The sequence below is a fragment of the Eubalaena glacialis genome, chromosome 13 (genome assembly GCF_028564815.1).
Source record: "Eubalaena glacialis isolate mEubGla1 chromosome 13, mEubGla1.1.hap2.+ XY, whole genome shotgun sequence".
Lineage (NCBI taxonomy): Eukaryota > Metazoa > Chordata > Mammalia > Artiodactyla > Balaenidae > Eubalaena > Eubalaena glacialis.
Genome location: NC_083728.1, coordinates 84,916,526 through 84,931,705, shown reverse-complemented (window position 1 = coordinate 84,931,705; position 15,180 = coordinate 84,916,526). Strand labels below are relative to the sequence as shown.

The 15,180-nt window shown below is 53.5% G+C and overlaps 1 protein-coding gene across 6 annotated transcripts in view; it reads left to right on the top strand.

Moving 5' to 3' along the window:
• CLIP2 (CAP-Gly domain containing linker protein 2) overlaps positions 1-15,180 on the top strand; it is a 78,042-nt gene that overhangs the window by 24,300 nt on the left and 38,562 nt on the right. For all 6 annotated transcript variants that reach the window (XR_009703570.1, XM_061210176.1, XM_061210175.1 and 3 more), the window contains exon 3: positions 9,618-10,168. Coding sequence is in view for 5 of the 6 variants with exons in the window: in XM_061210176.1 (XP_061066159.1) it covers positions 9,618-10,168 (551 nt within the window). In the remaining variant the exon portion in view is untranslated. The remainder of the gene's footprint in view (positions 1-9,617; positions 10,169-15,180) is intronic.

Below are 15,180 nucleotides of genomic sequence, written 5' to 3'. Positions count from 1 at the left end.
TCCAGGCGGCACTCACTCCCTTCAAGGTCAGCTCTCCTGCTCTCCTCCCCGGACCACATCCTAAACTTTTTAATGGCATCAGGATGGGGAAAGCCAAGCTGAGCTTTTCTGTGGCTGGGCTGCGGATGGGCGGGGGGCAGGGCAGCCTCCTAATGTTCCTGATGACGCCCAGAATCGATTGGGAATGGGGGCAGGGGGAGGGGGAGCTGGGGGGAGCAGGGGCCCAGCTGCCAGCGCCTGCCTGCCTGCCTGCCTGCCTGCCTGCCTGCCGTGGCTGGCGTGGCTGTAGCAGGGCTTCTCCATGGGGAGCTGGCTCTGCTCCTTCCAGGGTAAGCCTCCCACATCTTTTTCTCCCTGGGGCCTCAGCTGAGTCTGCTGGGTAGGGGCTCTGTCCCCCTGGTTTGGGAGTAAGGGGAACAGAAGGGGGCTTCTGAGTTCCCTTTGGCTCAGGAAGGACGCTGAGCAATCCTTGGGACTGGGGCCCGCCCCGGAACGGCCTGGTAGAGGGTCCCTTCTGCAGGGATGGATGGCTGGAGACAGCGTAGCAGGGGAGATGCAGGGCCTGTGGTGGCCACAGGGGGCGGGCCCTGCCTTGGTCAGAGTGGGTTGGGAGGGGTCTTTCCAGAGACCATATGGGCGGGGCGCTGTCAAGGGACTGACTGGAGGGTGGACCGGGCTGGGGGGCTCACGGTGGGAAAGGTGGCTCCCTTGAGGAATGCTCTAGAGACCCGATCCCTTCCTTTGGACCTCGGTGTTGAGTCCCTGCCAGGAGAGCCGGGGTCTTAGAGCAGAAAGCTGCTTTGGGGTTTGTGGGGCATTTATGTATGTTGCGTTGGGGCCACCAAGGAGGGGAGGTCAGGGTCGTGGCCAGGGTATATTTCAGCCCCATTCTGGGGCTCCAGGGATGCAGAAGGGGTCTGTGTGGACCCCACCTCCCAGGGCTTGTGTTCTGGGTGGGGTGCAGACGCGTACCCTGGCAGCCTGGGTGGCAGGCTGTGCCAAGCAAGGAAGAATGGAGTTCCATGGGGTGGCAGTGCCAGTGAGGGGTGGTGGAGCTGGCCTGATGGGCAGGCAGGGTTTCCTTAGGTGACACAGAGAAACAAATGCTATAATTTTAAGGCCAGAGTGACCATGTACTGCCTGGGACAGCCCTAGTTTATGCTTGTGGTCTTGGCATGATACTATATTAATAGCACCTCTTTTCTCTCCACCGTGTCTGGTTTTGGATTATAAATTATGTAGTCACCTTATTTATAGCCCTTCCTAAGTCATCACACTGCTCATTCGCACATTAAAGGCTCTGACAAGTCCTGCAGCAAAGTAACCTTAACTTTGCTTAAGCCCCTGTTCCTCCAGTTTGTTTGAATTTGGAGATTAAGGTTTTGTTTTCATGATACCTATTAACACCTTGTTGAACTATGTTCTATGGAACGTTTATAGATACGCTTTTTTCCTTCTGGCCTTCAGGGGCAAAGGGCCAACTTCATCATGCTCCTTGGTGCATGTCATATCATCACTGTGGGTCCCTCCAAGGCCCCTCTTGTGTTTTTTAAATTGATCCCTTTTTATCCTGTTTCCTATTCCCGTTTCCCCCACCCCCAGGCATTCGTGCCTGTGTACTGTGCATTGGGACACTCTTGAACCCTTTCTCACCAAACATCACATCATAAACACTTCCTGCTGTAACCTGGAAAAATTATTATTATTATTATTTTTTAATTAATTTATTTTTTTATATTTATTTTTGGCTGTGTTGGGTCTTCGTTTCTGTGCGAGGGCTTTCTCTAGTTGCGGCGAGCGGGGGCCACTCTTCATCGCGGTGCGCGGGCCTCTCACTATCGCGGCCTCTCTTGTTGCGGAGCACAGGCTCCAGACGCGCAGGCTCAGTAGTTGTGGCTCACGGGCCTAGTTGCTCCGCGGCATGTGGGATCTTCCCAGACCAGGGCTCGAACCCGTGTCCCCTGCATTGGCAGGCAGATTCTCAACCACTGCGCCACCAGGGAAGCCCTGGAAAAATTATTTTTAAAGAGTACTTAATAATCCGAAAGACTTGACCATAATTTATATAACTGCTTACTATTTTGGGGGGCCCTTAAATCCAGGTTTTGTTTGTTTTGTGAATAACAAGACAGTGAGTCAGTTTTTTCTTTCTAAATTATTTCCTTGGGAAATGGGCCACAGATGACATTATTTTATTATTTTCTTTTTCAAATATTGTATTTCATTTTTTGTTATGTTATTTTATTACACAAGTAACATGGGCTTCTCGTAAAAGCCAAAGGTTAACATAAAAAGTGATCCCCATCTAGAGAGTGAAAATGAATCGGGGGAGTGATGATGTGGTTGGGTTTGCCTTCAGAGGGCTCACGCTGACGGCTCTGGAGGAGGGCCTGAAACAGGCGGCTGGAGACTGGATGCTGGAGACCCTTCTGGAAGCTTCTCTGCTGGGCAAGGTGTGAAATCTCAAGGACTTGATCTCGGGAGGGGTCTCTGAGACCCTAGAGGGAGGCGTGGATTTAGGAGTTTTTCTGTGAAATTGCTAGATCTTGATGAATAACTGGTTTGGGGGTGGTGGGGGCGGGGGGAGGAGCAATGAGGGTTAGTGGCCTGAGTAAATGGATGGGTGGGGGGCACTCCCGAGATGGGGAGGACAGAGGAGGAGCTTTTGGAGGTGGGGTCACTTTGGTTCAGGATGTCTAACGTGAAGTCCTGGGGGACATCCAGGAGGAGGCAGCTGCTGGAAGGGCAGGTCTGGCGGCCAGGGAAGGGATCTGGACTGGGGAGAACAGCTTCATTCTACGTCATTTTGTGTCATTTGGATCTTTTACAAGGGGAATTTATTAACGTCTTTTAAAAAGCAGAAATCTGGCAGCATATAAGCAGTAGCTAATGGTGCAGGAGAGCGTTAGCTTATAGGGGAGCTCAGTGTAAAGCAGGGTTCCCAGGTACTGACCAGAGAAGAGGGACATTTTTGCTGCCTCTCGGCCCCTCCCCGCCTGCTCCTTGCATTGGAGACAGGTCAGGGGCTTGGTCCTTCTCTGTCTCCTCTTCCTGTCTCTCATTCACAGGGTCTAGATAATTTAGACGGTTCTTTGATGGGCCACTATCCAGGGTGTGGGCTGGGATAGGGCCCATGGTGTGCTGGCGCTGGCCCAGGCCGGCTCACGAGAACCAGTTGTGAAATTGTCAGGAATTTTGCAAGCTAGGTATTAAACACAGCCATCATTTAAACAATCAGATTGTGTGAACTTAAAATTAAGTACATTCTATTAAAAACATAGGTAATAATTATTCAAAACTCATGACTTCTAGTAGTTCTCCTAGTAGTGTTTATACCACTAATACTACTGCTATTTTACTACTGGTAAAAAAAGCTACTATTTACTACTAGTAAGATTTTGTAGCATCTGTGTTTTTTTTGTTTTGTTCTGTTATTTATTTATTTATGGCTGCGTTGGGTCTTTGTTGCTACGCACGGGCTTTCTCTAGTTGCAGCGAGCGGGGACTACTCTTCATTGAGGTGCACGGGCTTCTCATTGCAGTGGCTTCTCTTGTTGCGGAGCATGCGCTCTAGGCGCGCAGGCTTCAGCAGTTGTGGTGCATGAGCTTAGTTGCTCCGTGGCATGTGGGATCTTCCCGGACCAGGGATCAAACCCGTGTCCCCTGCATTGGCAGGCAGATTCTTAACCACTGCGCCACCAGGGAAGTCCCCAGCATCTGTGTCTTTGAGGTTATTTACTCTACGTTGGAAATACTATATATAATCTCTTCCCAATTCTGTGTTCAGTGGCATCATGCTGGTAGCTTGAGATGGATCATGGTGGGAGAATTTACACTATGGAAATTGGCAAAGGCTACAAAATCAGGGTTATTATTATTACTTTTTTTTTCTCTTGGAGAACTAGTTAAGACTTTCCCAGCACAGCACTGGCTGGAATATAGGTGAAGAGAGTAGTGGATGGAGACCGCCCCGTCGGAGATGACCACCAGGGTGGGCCAGGGTAGAGGACTGGGGAGGCCCCAGTCCTGTCACGGGAGCAGGGAGCCTTGAGAGGAGCATGGACAGCAGGGCCAGGCATCATAAGGCCAGGAAGGGCCCCCTGCAGTGCAGCGAGGCATCCTAGCAGGAGAAGTTTCCAGAGCGGGGACGGGTCGGGAGCTGAGGGTCAGAGACGGACTGGGAAGCAGAGTCTTATTAGGGCATGGAACAGTTTCCTTCTAGACACTGCTGGATGGAAAAATACCAACTGCAGGAAGAGCAGAGGACCGAGTGATATCTAACTACAGCCTGGCTTGTGTTTTTGACTTTTAAGTACTATACACACACACACACACACACACACACGCACGCACACACGCCCCTACACGCCCAGGATAAAGCCTGGAAAAACACACACCAAGATGTTAACTGTGACTATGTTTATATGATGGAACTATAGGTCCTTTTGTTTTTTTTAATCAGTAACTATGTTTAAAAATTTTTCTGCAATGGACATGAATGATCTATGTAATAAACATTTAGAGAGAGAAAAGCTTGTTTGCTGGGAAGGAGAATGGGTGACAGCAGGCGGGGGTGAGGTGAGGGAAGCTGTTTTGTGGGCCAGGGCGGTGTTCATGCCACCCGTGGGCTCTGACCTCTGTCGGAGGGCCATTGCGGGGAGAGGAGAGAGGTGGCGGGGAGGCGGGTCCCAGGGAAGACCAAAGGGGGATGGAGGTTTGCTTCTAAAAGGAGAAGAGGGTTCTTAGCTTTCCTCTGGAAACACAGGGAAAATGGGAAGGGCTCAGGGAGGTACAAAGGCGGAAGGGAGACCAGGTGAACCGGAAACTGCCTGGAGTGAGGCTCGGATTCCTTGACTGAAGAAATGGGAGCGACTTTCTGCAGCTCGGATTGTTGACTATTCCACGCACCCAGCACAGAGCCAGGGTGGGCCCCAGTTCTGAGCCGGCAGTGCAGTGCAGCTTGCATTGAGGGCCTGCTGCGGGGAACCAGGCTGGGTGCTGGAGAGGAAACACAGCCCGTGTGAGCTTCCATTTAAGTCTGGGAGGCAGACATACACAGGTGAAGATGGGGTAAATCTCTTGAAGAATAAAGTGAGTAGAGGGTGCTGCACGTGGGTGGGCTTTTAGGTGAAGCAGTCAGGGAAGGCTTCTCTGAGGAGGTGAGGGAACGAGCCCTGTGACTGTCAGGGCAGAGGTTCTGGGAGATGCTCCCACCTCTGTTTGCAATGAGCCCTCTCTCCCCAACCCCAGGGCCCCGCGGACCTTGGTGCCTTCCTGCCAGGCAGAAGACCGGCTGAGTTGTAGCTGCGGTCCTGGTGTTCCCCCCACCCCTTTGCTGGCCCCACTTTTGACACTGGGTGCTCAACGAATGGGGTCCCTGGTGGCTGAGATTCGGCAGGTATGAAAAATGCCTGTTTCCGCTTCCCAGGCAGGGCAGGACCAAAGTCCTTGCGGAAGCAGGGGAGGATGCACTCTCATCTGGGCACCTCCCACCACCCCCGCCTTGAGCGCCCCCCGCTCACGTTGGACCAGGCCACCAGCTGCTGTCACTCCACACCATGTCCTTTAGCCCTTTTTATCAAAGTCCTACTTTGAACTTGAAACCAGCAGTCAATTCCCTTGTGCCTGGTGTCTGGGGAAGGATCAGCTGCTGGCATGAGGTTTAAGCCTGTTGCTGTCCTTTGCTTTCTTGGGGTTTTGCCGAGCCGATGCTGGTCCATGCGGGAACTAGGAGGGTGGGGAGGCCCAGGCCCTGCCCTCAGGGAGCCTCCAGAACCGCCCCAGAGGCTCAGCTCATCAGCCAGGTCTCATAGCTCTGACGACACGACACGCCAGCTCCTCTGGGAGAAGAGGTGGGGCTCGTAGAATGTCAGTGCTGGCCAGTACCTGAGCAATTTCTGACCTCGCCCTTTGTTGTCCTGTGGGGAAGCTGAGGCCCAGATATGGGAAGGGCCTCGGCCAGGCCCAGCCAGTGTGTTACTAATGGCTCCCTGGAGGGAAGGGGGCTCTAGTGGGGTTGCCACGCTTTCCCCGGCTCAAGCGGCTGCAAGCTGCCCGGGGTGAGTGGGGGAGTGGGTGAAGGTTTGTGCCTGTGAGACTGGGGCGCCAAAGAGGAAAAATGCAGCAGAACACCCAAGTGTGGTCGCCAGGCTCGTGACCTGGATTTTATTTTAGCAGCTGTTCAAACAACTGGTCCCCGGGGCCTGTGACCTCTGGAAGGGACGGGGGTGGGGAAGAAAGGAGATTACCTGGGGGTCTGCCTGGGCCAGGACAGCTGGGAGGACAGCTGAGTAGGCAGCTTCTTGCCAAGAATAGCCACGCAGGGTCCCCCTCGACCTGGGACCCTTCTCTGTGCTCTCCGCACAGACAACAGGTAGGGCAGGGTCTCACCTGAGTCACGGCCATTCCGTTAAGCAGACATCACAGAGCCCCTCAACATAAGGAAGTGTTCTGGAAATGGATATGGGAAAGGCACTGACACCTGCTAGACACCTCCTATGCCTGCCTTACAGGGGGACTCTGAGCCAGACCAGGTGGGCCTGGCTCCTGCCTGGGTAACTTTGGGCAAGTTTTATAACCTCTGTTTCCTAATCTGCAAGATAAGAATATAATATAGAAAAAGTACCCAGTCCAGGGCTTCCCTGGTGGCGCAGTGGTTGAGAATCCGCCTGCCAATGCAAGGGACACGGGTTTGAGCCCTGACCCGGGAAGATGCCACATGCCGTGGAACAACTAAGCCCGTGTGCCACAACTACTGAGCCTGAGCGCTAGAGCCCGCGAGCCACAACTACTGAGCCCACGTGCCACAACTGCTGAAGCCTGCGTGCCCAGAGCCTGTGCTCCGCAACAAAAGAAGCCACGACAATGAGAAGCCCGTGCTCCGCAACAAAGAGTAGCCCCCGTTCACTGCAACTAGAGAAAGCCCGTGCACAGCAACGAAGACCCAACACAGCCAAAAATAAATAAATAAATTTATATATATATAAAAAAAAAGTACCCAGTCCATTGAGGGCACGTAGTCTCACTTCGTGAATGGTAGCTGCTGTTTTAATGATGATAACCTTGACCCCTCGTTGTTAGCAGGACCCACAGGCTGCTTGGGCAGTGTTACAAAGGACCCGGAGCACCATCTAACTTGTGGCTTCCTCCCACTATGGCTGCTTTTCGGAGCAGGTTTTTTTTTTAAGGAACGGACCCACCTGACCTAGTGGGGTTCCCAGGCCCCGTACTGCTGTGATCCCAGCAGAAGCTCCTTGTAACAGGATTGTCCTAGATGAGAACCAGGGACCCGGAGCTCAGCCCAGGCACAGGGAACAGCAGGACGAGGTTGGCTGCTCTGGGGGGTGTGTGTGTGGTGGGGGCAGAGCCACGGGTCCAAGGTCACCAGAACTTGCCTGGAAGCCCTTCTTCTGCCCCCTGATCCTTTTGTGGTTTTAAATTTTTTCTAATCCCTTAGTTTGAGGATCAATCATTTTCATCACAGTAACAACAGTCAGCACTTGTTCACTTGTGCGGCCCAGGCACCGTCCCTAGGGCTTTGTGTCCATCAGTGTACAGCAGCCCCGTGGCGGAGGGCAGGTGAGGAGACCGAGGTGGGGCTCCAGGGTCTGCTCCCTCAGCCACTGTGGCCTCCACCTTGTGGGATCTCAGGGGTGGAAGAGAAGAGCCTTGGGGACCCACCCCCGCCCCCAGGGTCCCACGCAGGGTCCCACAGAAGGAGAAGGAGACATCCCTCTGCAGGAAGGAGTACAAGATGAGATTGTTCCCTGCTCGAAGGGAACTGTAGGGTTTGGTCAGAGTCTAGGAAATGGGTCCATGCAGAGGAGTCCAAGATTGGGGTGGTTGTAGTTTAGGGCTTGGCATGGCGGGTGCTTTGTACACATTTCCTGGACGAATGAAAGTGCCCTGCACCAAGAGCCAGGGGCTGTTGGCCGGACCTTGGCTCTGCTGCCTCCTGCCTGGGGGGCCTAGATAAAGCACCTGATAGCTCTAAGCCTCAGTTTCCTCATCTGTAAAATGGGATTACGGAATCACTTCACAGGGTTAACTGTGAGGGTCCAATGAGCTACTGTATGTCTGCCTCTTAGCACAGAGCATCAATTCATGGGTGTGATCACTCTGGTTGTTAATCAAGTTCAGTAGCAAAGCTCACTGATTTCTCAGGAGCCCAGCTCACAGCTGAGAGGGAGCCCTTTGCCCCTCAGTTAGGACCCCCGTCCTGGCTCCCCAGGCCCTGGGTGATCACATGCTTTCCCACCACTACCAGTGTCCCAGAGGGAGAACCTGCCTGCTTGAGCTTGTATGTCAGCCCTGCCTTGGAGTTGTGTGGCTTCCTCATCTCCCAGAAGCTCTGTCCTTCCAGCCTTGAGACAGCATGCAGCCAGGCCTGCGGCCCCAGGCTCCTTGGCCTTGGGTACAAGGAGGATGCTGGTGGAGCCGCTGCCCCTGTGGCCCCTCTACTGGCTACCCATGGAAAGGACCAGAAACACAGGCAATTCTGATAGGAGCATGGCAGTGTCTGCTTGCCTCCTGTCCGCATCTGTATTTGACAAGTCCGTCAGCCTCTGGAGTAGAGGAGGAAAAGGATGAGTCTTTCCCTGCCTGATACTTGGTCTGGCAGGAAGGAGGGGCAGCCTCCAGACCTTGAGGTATAAATGGGCAGGCTTTCCAGCATCCACTTGCACAGGAGGCCCTGCATGGGACCCAGGAGCCAGACATGCACAAAGCATGGTGGGTTTGAGCTCTGCTTTGTCCTTTTGTGAGTGATCATGAGCAGGTTGCCCCCCTTCCCTTCTTCTTCTGAGTCTAGAGCACATCAGAGCCCAGGCCTGGGAGGCAGGCCCCCTCCGAGGGTTTGAGTCCCCATTTCTGCTGTATGGCCTTGGGCGAGGCCCTGGCCTCTCTGAGTCTCAGGGTCATTCTTTCTGTAAAGAGGGGCTGGATCAGGGTACCCAGTTCAGGCCAGAGAGCCTGGAGTTCAGTCCAGGAATGAGGTTAAGTGCTTGCTTCCGCCTCCCACCCTCCTCACCCCCGCTTTTCCTGGTCTGTGTGCCCTGAGGCTTGGGCTTGGGGACCGGGGAGGAGAGGGAGGCTCAGGAGTGGAGTAAGAGGGTTTTCTGGCTCCCTCCTTGTCCCGAGATGTCTGTGGTCAGCTGCCAAGGAACAGTTAGGAGCCTTTCGTGGGGCCCAGAACTGGCTGGAGAAGAAGGTGGGGGACACAGAGATCCCCCCACAAGACCTGAGTCCCACATGGGGCCATGGGCGGCCTCAAAGTAACAGCTGAGGGCCTGAGCCCACCGGGATGTGGAAGTAGCAGCTTGTAACCCTCGGTCATGGGTTCATTCTGCCCTCAATTTCGAGTGACCCTGAGCAGTGGAAAGCCTTCAGAGGAGGCACTGTCCTGAGCTTTGCATCCCTAGAACTTTCCAGAGGGGTTGGCAGAGTAGGGAGCCACCCGGGGATGCCTACGGCCCAGGAGGAATGAGACCCGCCCCAGGCCCCACTCCCAGCCCCGCCTGCCTCAGTTTCCCCCCCCGGCCAGCTGGACTGCGCGCTCCTGGGACCGCCGAGGGTCCAGCCCCCACCCAAGCCCTAACCGCCGCCTCTCTCCTCCACAGGCTCCCCCCTGCACAAGCAGGCCTCGGGCCCCCCGGCCGCGGCCCCCGCCGCCCCCGAGAAGCCCGGGGCCAAGGCGGCCGAGGTGGGCGACGAGTTCGTGGGGGACTTCGTGGTGGGCGAACGCGTGTGGGTGAATGGCGTGAAGCCAGGCGTGGTGCAGTACCTGGGCGAGACGCAGTTCGCGCCGGGCCAGTGGGCGGGCGTGGTGCTGGACGAGCCGGTGGGCAAGAACGACGGCGCCGTGGGCGGCGTGCGCTACTTCGAGTGCCCGGCCCTGCAGGGCATCTTCACGCGGCCCTCCAAGCTGACCCGGCAGCCTGCGGCCGAGGGCTCGGGCAGCGATGCGCACTCAGTCGAGTCGCTGACCACCCAGAACCTGTCGCTACACTCGGGCACGGCCACGCCGCCGCTGACCAGCCGCGTCATCCCCCTGCGGGAGAGCGTCCTCAACAGCTCCGTCAAGACCGGCAACGAGTCGGGCTCCAACCTCTCCGACAGCGGCTCTGTGAAGCGGGGTGACAAGGACCTGCGCCTGGGAGACCGTGTGCTGGTGAGTCCCCCCCTCCCAAGCACTCCACCCCACGTGAGTGAGCTGGATCCCCGGGACTGGGCAGGGCGGGGGACCCACAGGGCTCGGGTGGGGTCCGGGCTGGGGCACCCGCTCCTGGTCAGAACCACAGAGTGACCAGGGAGACAGGTAAAGTGGGGACCCTGGAGACTGTCACTGTGTGACCCTGGGCAAGTGTCTTAACCTTCGTGGGCCTCAGTCTTCCCATCTGTAAAATGAGAACTTTAATAGTACCTGCCTTGTAGGTTGAAATGTGTGAATACATGTTAATGCCTTTAGACAGTGCCTGATACTTAGTGCCCTCAAAATGTTAGCTGTGATTGATATTATCCATTGATCTAGCCCACCAGCGTGGATGTGCCAGGATTATACTGGAAAAGGCTGGGGACCAGAGTGCTCAAGACCCTTGGCCCTCCACTTCCTAGAGTAATGAAAATAAAAACAAAAATAAACAAATGGGACCTAATTAAATGTAAAAGCTTTTGCACAGCAAAGGAAACTATAAACAAAATGAAAAGACAACCACAGAATGGGAGAAAATATTTGCAAACGAAGCAACCGACAAGGGATTAATCTCCAAAATATACAAACAGCTCATGCAGTCAATATCAAAAAACAAACAACCTATTCAAAAAAAGGACAGAAGATCTAAATAGATGTTTCTCCGAAGAAGACATACAGATGGCCAAAAAGCACATGAAAAGACGCTCAGCATCACTGAGAGATGTTGAGATGTTATTAGAGAAATGCGAATCAAAACTACAATGGGGTATCATCTCACACGGCTCAGAATGGCCATCATCAAAAAATCTACGAACAGTAAATGCTGGAGAGGGTGTGGAGAAAAGGGAACCCTCCTACACTGTTGGTGGGAATGTAAATTGGTACAACCATTATGGAGAACAGTATGGAAGTTCCTTAGAAAACTAAATATAGAACTACCATATGGTCCAGCAATCCCACTCCTGGGCATATGTCCAGAGAAAACCATAATTTGAAAAGATACATGCACCTCAGTGTTCACTGCAGCACTATTTACAGTAGCCAAGACAGGGAAGCAACCTAAATGTCCATTGACAGAGGAGCAGATAAAGAAGATGTGGTATGTATATACAATGGAATATTAGCCATAAAAAAGAACGAAATAATGCCATTTGCAGCAACGTGGATGGACCTAGAGATTGTCATACCGAGTGAAGTAAGTCAGACAGAGAAAGACAAATATCATATGATATTGCTTATATGTGGGATCTTTAAAAAATGGTACAAATGAACTTATTTACAAAACAGAAATACAGCCACAGACATAGAAAACAAACTTATGGTTACCAGGGAGGAAAGGGGGGGATAAATTGGAAGATTGACATATACACACTACTATATATAAAATAAATAACTAATAAGGACCTACTGTATAGCACAGGGAACTCTACTTAATACTCCGTAAAGACCAATATGGGAAAAGGATCCAAAAAAGACTGGATATATGTATATGTATAACTGATTCACTTTGCTGTACACCTGAAACTAACACAACATTGTAAATCACCTATACTCCAATTAAAAAAAAAAAGACCCCTGGCGCAAGGTTGGGTGGTTCAGACATCTAATCAGCTATAACCCAGAGTGATCAGGCAAGCTGGCTTACAGTCTCACTGAGCTGTCCTTGGGGATGCCTGGGATCTGAGGGCACCTGCTGGCCATGGCCACTGCAGGGAAATCAGGCCCAGGTTCGTGCCTTTGCTGCTACTTCCCAGCTGTGTGATGCTGGGCGATTCACTTAACTGGGCCTCATTCCCATTCATTCATCATCTGTCCATTCAGCAAAACAGGCATAGATAACTCCCGTGTGATACTTTTGTTGGGATCATTGAGAAGCTGCTGGCCGTGGAAGTGCATTGTAGTTACCAAGGGCTCTGGCTGTGCAAGACCTGGATAGTGTCATGTGAGTGCCCTGTGGGGTAGGCAGTGGAGCCCCTTAGGGTTATTGACCATCCCTGAATGCTCCTCAGGTTGGGAGAGGAGAGAGGTTTAACCCCAGTGTGATCCTGCCTGGAACTCCCCTTGCACCTGCTCCCCCCTCAGGGAGTGAGAACTGGACGTACTGAGCAGGGGGCACTCAAGCTGTCACGAGGCAGGCCCTGCTCTGGAAATCTCCGCCAGACTGCAGCCCTTCAGCAGGGTTGGCAGTAGCAGCAGACGGGCTCCAGTGACTTCCCAGCCTGAGACTGGGTTGCATCCTTTGGTTTGAAACACGCTTTCTCCAGGGCGTATCCACGCCCAGCACGTTCTGCACCTTGTCTCTTTTGGTTCTCCCCACTGCCTTACGCAATGGGTGTTATCTCCCCATTTTACAGATGAGGAAACTGGGCCCAGCCCTGGAAAACAACCTGCCCAGGGCCACTCAGCCAGGAAGTGCTGGGCCATTCATTCCTTTATTCACTCATCAACTGTGACTGCCCTGGGAACAGGACATGCTTGGATTCTGGTGGGTTGGGGAGAGGAATTTGAAGGAGGGGTTTACTTTCACCTCAAGGATGGAGCCCCACGTGCCCCACCCTAGTCCACAGCTTCCCTTGGGTTAGTCCTCCAGCCTGGACCGCTGTGCACAGCCAGGATCCAGCTGGCTCGGCCGACCATGGGACTTGCTACTTCTCCCTTGTGCCTTCTGTAAACACCTGGCCCATCATCTTCCTATCCCTACCCCTCCCTTTAACAAATTATATCCTGGACATGAATGAAGGTAGAGGCCTGAGCTTATACAATTTGAGGATGGGGGCTTTTTAGGAATCAACAATACAAAAAATATTGCTTTCGCAAATTTTACAAATCATGTGATCCCATGAATGTACTGTCAGGGCCCTCCCCACCCAGAGCCTCCAGAGAGGCTGGTGTATGTGAGGGGCTCTGATTACCTAAGCTACGTTAGCTTCACCTGCCACAAATCTGCTTCTGACCCGGGTCAAAGGCAAGAACAATATTTGTTATTTTTGAACATAAATAACAGAATTTATGTCCGTTAAGTTACGCTGCTCTTCAGTGATACCTCTGGATCCTGGTTTCATTTGGGCCTCAGCACTACCCCAGGAGGTCCGTGTACTCGCCAAATAGTCGTGGGCAAGTTGTTTATCCTCTCTCTGCCTCAGTTTCTTCACCTGTAAGGTGGGGATAAAAGTTCACCTGCTGGGAATTCCCTGGCAGTTGAGTGGTTAGGACTCTGTGCTTTCACTGCCTGGGCCCAGGTTCGATCCCTGGCTGGGGAACTAAGATCCTATAAGCCGCACAGCATGGCCAAAAAAAAAAAAAAGTTCACCTGCTGCATATGTAGTGTTTAGAAGGTGGTCTGGCTCCAAGTAAGCTCTGTGAAGTGTTAGCTGGTATCAGCATTAAAGTCCATGAAGGGTGGGCATTCTCCCTGGGCCATGGGGTCCTGGGCACAGGGAGGGACTCAGAGCTCAGGGAGCCTCTCTGAGGTCACACAGCGGCTCACGTCGGCCTGCATGTCCTTGGCTTCCACTGGCCGAGTGCTTGCTGGGAGCGGAGCCTTGTGCCAAGAACTTTACACACAGAATCCATTTCCTCTTCAACCCTGAGGGGCCCTGGCCCCCGGAGGAACCCCTGAGAGGGTGACACAGGGGGAACATGCCTGACCTTCCTGGAATAGTGTCACTTAAATACTGGGAATCTTGTCACATGCCTGCCAGAGCCAAATTGGCAGAATTTTCAGGTGTGGTTTGGAGTTCCACACTGAACTGCATGGATTCACCTCTTACTACCCCAGCTGCCCACGACGCAGATGTTCATTGTTCCATTTTACAGGCTGAGGATGAGAATCAGAGGCCTAAGTTTCCCACAGCACCCAGAGTGGAAGTGGCAGAGCTGGGTTGTCCTGCCTTTGTCCTTCCTGCCCTCGGCCCCTCCCCCGCCCGAGGACACACACACACACACACACACACACACACACGCACATGCACACGCACACACACACACACATACACACAGATAACCTTTCTGGCTAATCCCTGAAATTCCTCCAGCATCGAATCATTGTATTCCACCCCAACTTCCTCTTCTGAAATCCTCCCTCCCTGAGTGCTCCCATAGCTCGGACTGGGTGAGTTTGGGGTAGTACTCAAGGATCCTGGGTGTGTGGAGTTGGGGCGCATGGCAGAGGTGGGAGCAGAGAGATGCAATGACTTGTCCAAGGACACACAGCCTTTTAGAACATGCCTGGCACAGCTGAGACGGGACCCAGGCCCAGTGGCCCAGCCTGGTGGGACCCTGGCACCCCAGGCCGCCTCTCCATTTCCTTCTGCCCGGGAACACCCACCACTCCCTTTGGTCCTGGGCACCTCCCAGGCCCGGGGAGCCTATGGGGGGCACTCAGCTGCCTAGCTGGCCTGAGACATAGCTGCTGTGTGTGTCCCCCAAGGTGTGGTCCCAAGGGTCCATCCCAGGAAGTGGGTCTGTCCGCGTGGTTTTAGGGTTGTTGCTCCAGAGGCAGCAGGGCTGGTGCGGCAGACTCTGGAGCCAGCCATTAGTTTGGGATTTAGGTCATGGAAGAGAAGAGACATTCCAGGGGAATTAACGGAGAAGCAGGAACCGAGACTATGTAGAAAGGCAGCTTGAGAACTGGTGGCACAGAAGAGGGGTAGGAAGACAGCCCCACCCAGGGGCTGATCCAGACTCAGACAGGCCTGCTGGGGCAGAGACCACCGGGCCTTAATCACTCATTGTACAGGGAAGGACTGTGAAGGTCAGAGAGGGTGAGCGGTTGCCTGGGGTCACACAGCACATCATGGGCTGGCCTGGAACAGGAGCTCTGGGCTTCTATCTACCAGTCCTGGAATGTCCTCTGTATCCCCCCCACCCCGAGTGGATCCAGCAGTCCAGGTGGAGGGCTGGAAGTATCTTGGTCAGCTACAGTTGCCAGCATGGGGTATGATTAGCAAGGACCAGAGGAGGCTGTCTCAGGAAGGAAGAAGCCTGGCTGG